Source organism: Pinus tabuliformis, chromosome 9, assembly GCF_031772625.1.
Source record: "Pinus tabuliformis cultivar Carrire ecotype Pingquan chromosome 9, CPIR1, whole genome shotgun sequence".
NCBI lineage: Eukaryota > Viridiplantae > Streptophyta > Pinopsida > Pinales > Pinaceae > Pinus > Pinus tabuliformis.
This window is the reverse complement of record NC_142307.1, coordinates 461,440,363-461,445,408: the sequence shown is the minus strand read 5'-3', so window position 1 is coordinate 461,445,408 and position 5,046 is coordinate 461,440,363. Positions and strand designations below refer to the sequence as shown.

General features: G+C 39.8%; 1 protein-coding gene across 1 annotated transcript; it reads left to right on the top strand.

Annotated features, from left to right (window-relative positions):
- The first annotated feature begins 442 nt into the window (after nt 1–442).
- LOC149149190 (3-hydroxy-3-methylglutaryl coenzyme A reductase 1-like) lies at nt 443–3,496 on the top strand. Its single transcript, XM_089438722.1, has 4 exons — nt 443–1,584; nt 1,881–2,062; nt 2,210–2,556; nt 2,971–3,496. The coding sequence occupies exons 1-4, from the start codon at nt 713–715 to the stop codon at nt 3,208–3,210; spliced, it is 1,641 nt and encodes a 546-aa protein (XP_089294848.1). The 5' UTR covers nt 443–712; the 3' UTR covers nt 3,211–3,496.
- Nucleotides 3,497–5,046: the final 1,550 nt, after the last annotated feature.

Sequence of the window (5,046 nt, the reverse complement as noted above, 5' to 3'; positions counted from 1 at the left end):
ACCACATGTTCGAAAAACACATCATGCAAGATAATTTGTGGTAGTCGTTAGATAAAATTTTTTGGACGAGCCGCTGAGGCCAAAATTTCAATGGCTGAGTTGTTTGTTTTTCTTCGAAGATAGACGGACTGGAAAATTCAATGAGTTGTTGGATTTTTTTATATGCTTTTTAATTACAATGTTAAATTCCAGTGTAAATTAAAAAGGCCACTGACAGATTAGGGGATTTTTTTTTCCAGGAATCTGCTTATTTTTTATTATTTGAAATGTAATTTTGATTATATATATGTTATTTTTTTATTAAATATTTGAATGGTAGAGAATTTACCATTCAAATTTGTAATTTCAAAAATTCCCCGCAAAACAATTTGAACCTAAAAATATAACTAGAAAAACCCCCAAACGTCTAACCTAAAAATATAACTGGAAACCCCAAAACGTCTAACCAGTGAACTACGGCATTAACCAGTAGAGAAATTCGCTTTTTCTTTCGAGGAAATTCTTGGATCGAATGCTAATAATTTCGACGAAAGTCACAGTTTGACATGAAGCAATAAGACAGGACAAAATAGTGGGATTATAAATACAAGCACCTTCCTTTCCTGGTATTGCATCCCTTTCCCTTGTACATAGGTTTAAAAGGCCAATTCCCAAGCCAAGTGTTTGGAGTCTTCCCTTTTTAGAGAGTCTATTGAGAAAAATTGGTGGAGAAATGGATTGTTGCAGAGGCAAGAATCAGAATTCAAAGGGATTGGCATCGGATGCTCTGCCACTGCCTGTGGGACTGACCAACAAGGTGTTCTTTGTCTTGTTTTTCTCTTCTTCCTATTTTCTCATGAAAAGATGGAAGGAGAAGAGCAGGACTGCAACGCCCCTTCATTTGCTCACCTTATGGGAGTTGGTGGCCATTGTGACTCAGCTTGCTTCCTTCATATATTTGGTGGGATTCTTTGGCATTGATTATGTCCAGAATTTTGTCACTGGGAGCAATGATGATGATGATGTGAGTGAAGTAGAGTTGATGAGCCTTGCTCCCAAGGAAGAAGTTGTTGTTAAACCTAGTCCTCCTCAAGTACAGCTCAAGGGGAATTTGTTGGGGGATAATGACGATGACGATATTGCAGCTGCTGTTTGCAATGGGACTGTGGCTTCTTATTCCCTGGAGTCTGCTCTTGGGGACTGTAGGAGATCTGCATGGGTGAGAAGAAGGGCCTTGGAGATGATAACTGGGAGATCTCTGGATGGGTTGCCTTTGGAGGGATTTGATTATGGATCCATTCTTGGCCAATGCTGTGAACTACCTGTTGGGTATGTGCAGATTCCTGTGGGGGTTGCAGGGCCTCTTCTGCTTGATGGGATTGAATACATGGTACCCATGTCCACCACGGAGGGCTGCTTGGTTGCAAGCACCAATAGAGGTTGCAAGGCCATTCATATTTCTGGTGGTGCTACCAGTGTGCTTCTCAGAGATGGGATGACCAGAGCTCCTGTGGTCAGATTCCCCACTGCCAAGAGAGCTACAGATCTCAAGTTTTATATTGAAGATATCAATAACTCTGAGAATTTGTCTGCGATATTCAACAGGTATAGCCATGTGTTTCTCTTGCACTTTATAACTCCAAATTTACCAAAGTTAAAATTTCACCTAGAGATTCATGAATTTTGATCCTTTTGCGAAAGAAATAATCAAATAGGATGACTAATAATCATTATCTGGGTGTTGACTCTTTCTTGATACTTTTGGGAAAGAAACCATCAAATAGGATGACTAATAATCATTATCTGGGTGTTGACTCTTTCTTGTTGATATGAAAACACTTGTGAGGAATAACAATTTTGTGGATGTTCACTCTTTCTTGTTGATCTGATCTGCATAACAGCACCAGCAGATTTGCCAAGCTGCAAGGCATAAGGTGTGCAATTGCAGGGAGGAACCTGTATATGAGGTTTTCTTGCTTCACTGGGGATGCCATGGGGATGAATATGGTGTCCAAGGGCGTGCAGAATGTTTTGGATTTTCTTCAAAATGAATTTCATGACATGGATGTTATCAGTGTTTCAGGTGAGTTTGTCTATGCAGTTCTGATTGGTATTTGGCTTTTGGGTCATCCCTGTTTTGAGTTTCCTCGACTCTTGGTTCCCAATTCAGTGGTTATTTTTTAGATTTTGCTATGTTGGGCTTTTTGTCTAATGCCAGAGCTTTGGCCAGGCAATTTCTGTGCAGACAAGAAACCTGCAGCTGTGAACTGGATTGAAGGGCGTGGAAAATCAGTGGTGTGTGATGCTGTCATCACGGAGGCAGTTGTTAGCAAGGTCTTGAAGACAACTGTTCCAGCTTTGTTGGAGCTGAACATGCTCAAGAACTTAACTGGGTCTGCACTAGCTGGTGCCATGGGGGGCTTCAATGCCCATGCATCCAATATTGTCTCTGCTATATTTATTGCAACTGGCCAAGATCCTGCCCAAAACGTTGAGAGTTCTCATTGCATTACAATGATGGAGGCTGCCAATGGTGGCAAGGATCTGCATGTATCAACTACAATGTCTTGTATTGAGGTAAGAAAATCTTCGCAGATTACTTTTCTAAGACCACCTTTAGGTCATGTCTGTAAAGAGAAGCAATTGAGGTCTATTGGATTAAGGCTGATTTGGGGTTTTGGGGAAATTGAAGAAGATGATGGTAACGATTCTAGTTAAATTTATAGAGAAATCTTTCTGTGCTCAGCTAGATTATGTTGAATGTAATCGCTTGTTGATTTTAATGGACAAGGTTTCTAGGAATCACATAAATTTAAAGAAGATTTGGTGTATTATGACTTAAGGGCTGTTTATCTCTGGGGGGACTTTGATTTGGGTAGCTTAACCATCGTTTGAGTCATCAAGTAGGATTGAAAAGAAAAGTGATTACTGCCCTTCAACCTCCTTCCAAATTATTCTGAAAGTTGCCATATTTGTATGCATTGCTTGCAGGTGGGAACTGTGGGAGGAGGAACGCAGTTGGCTTCACAAGCTGCTTGCTTAAATTTGCTGGGAGTCAAAGGAGCAAATGCACAATGCCCTGGTGCCAATTCTCAACGCTTGGCCAGAATTGTGGCAGGAGCAGTTTTGGCTGGAGAGCTGTCTCTAATGTCTGCTCTGGCTGCAGGCCAGCTTGTCAAGAGTCACATGATGTACAACAGATCAAACAAGGATGTGAGAGCAACCTCCTGAGACCTCATAGTCTATAGAACCCAATAAAGTCAGCATTGTTTTCGGAAGGTTTCCCATCCCTCCATGACACCAGATGCACATGTGGCCAATGTGCATGAACTATCAAAGGTGACTTCAAAGGGTTGTAAATTTAGCGAAGTTGTTAAATTTAGGTCTCTATGCACAATTATTAAAGAATAAATGATACTTTAGTGGAGAGTATTTGAATATTCTAAGCCATAATCTATTAATCCACAATGTAAGGATATCAACTATAAATATGACGGAAGAAAGGATACTATTTGAATATTCTTAGCAATAATATATTATTGCACAATGTAACAATATCATATATTCTTAAGATGAAGGAAACTTGGTTTGGATTAAATATGTATATGAAAGAAGAATAAATATGAAAGTAACTTTGTGTGTATATGTTGTGCAATTGACGACCACACATGTTTCCAAGATCATTACTTACACCAATCAGTACAACGCTTTACAATTTAGATGCTTTCATTCTAGCATGAAGTGGATGAAACTCGATCCAAAATTCTATATTCATCAAAATATTAGAGTTTTAAGTTTTTGCGTTTTTTTAATGGAAAAAATCATATGTGGAGGAGTTTTCAAGTGTATATAGTTTTGCTTGGGATTGGGTCACAAGATCTGTGAGATCCAATTTTGGACCACAACGACCAGATTGTGCCTTCAGGTCTTACCACTATCACAGCAAACAGTAACAAGGCAGCAAGTGCTTTGAAATGGATTTTAGATAAAAGTAGAGAATAATGTATCTTCCAAAGAACTAGTATAACTTTATAATAAATTTCAAGTCTTTGCTTCTGGCCACTCTCAATTTTTTTTTATTGCAAATTGAAATAAGGTGTCAATATTTCGAAAAGATTTTTAATAAACCAGCTTAGATCTATCTAACACCGGATCTATCATGCATTGAGAGGGATCAAATCCCTCAAGTGCAAACCTTCTTTTTGTTGGAAGTTTGACAACTAATTATGTAAATTTGGGTAAAATGTAACAAGTTAGTTTTATACCGAAACATCGGTTATGTAACTGAGGAGATTCATATAACACTGATGAATGCCCGAACTATTGTATGGAGAATCATTTATTGATTCAATAGAGATTCCAATCCCTTGCCCCGTGGATGTTTCCTTGACACTCTGTCAGGGTTTTACCACGTAAATCCTGTGTCATTACTTGTGTGTTTGCATTCAGTTTTATTGTTAGATATTTTCTTTTCTTGGTTAATGTATAACTGCAAATGCCTTCTTTCTTTACTCATTCACCTATTCAACCTACAAATGGTATCCGAGCAAATTGAGTTGAGTTTTTTTTAGTGAAATGCATGTGGACAAAAAAAGAAGACGCTTCTGCGTGTGCCTGAGCCTGCCAGTACAGAGGAAGATGGTTATGTGTGTGCGTGAACCTGCCACTGTAGAGAAAGACGGTTGTGTGAAGAAGACCATCTGCCCTGCGTGGACCATTGTTGTGTTTTAACTGCCCTGCGTGGACCATTGTTGCGTGTTAAAAAAAGACCAGAGCCGTCTCTGCGTGAGAAGAGAGGAGGACTGCGCCTGCTTGTTAACTACCCTGTGTGAACCATTGCTGCGTGTTAAAAAAATACCAAAGTTGTCTCTGCGTGATAAGAGAGGAGGACTGCACTTGACTTCTGCTTTCTTCGAGGCATAGTGGCCATCTCTGCGTGAGGAGAGGAAGACTATGCCTGAGACTTCTGCTTTCTGCATGGCGTGAAGGCTCCAGTGTGGTGCTGCGTGGTGTGAAGACTCGAAGTCTGCATGCTGGAGCAGAGCAGCTATGTCCCTACGTAATAGA

Coding starts and splice junctions, on each gene's coding strand:
- LOC149149190 (XM_089438722.1), top strand. CDS start 713: ATGGATTGTTGCAGAGGCAAGAATCAGAATTCAAAGGGATTGGCATCG. Junction 1,585..1,880: donor TTGTCTGCGATATTCAACAG/GTATAGCCATGT, acceptor TCTGCATAACAG/CACCAGCAGATTTGCCAAGC. Junction 2,557..2,970: donor CTACAATGTCTTGTATTGAG/GTAAGAAAATCT, acceptor CATTGCTTGCAG/GTGGGAACTGTGGGAGGAGG.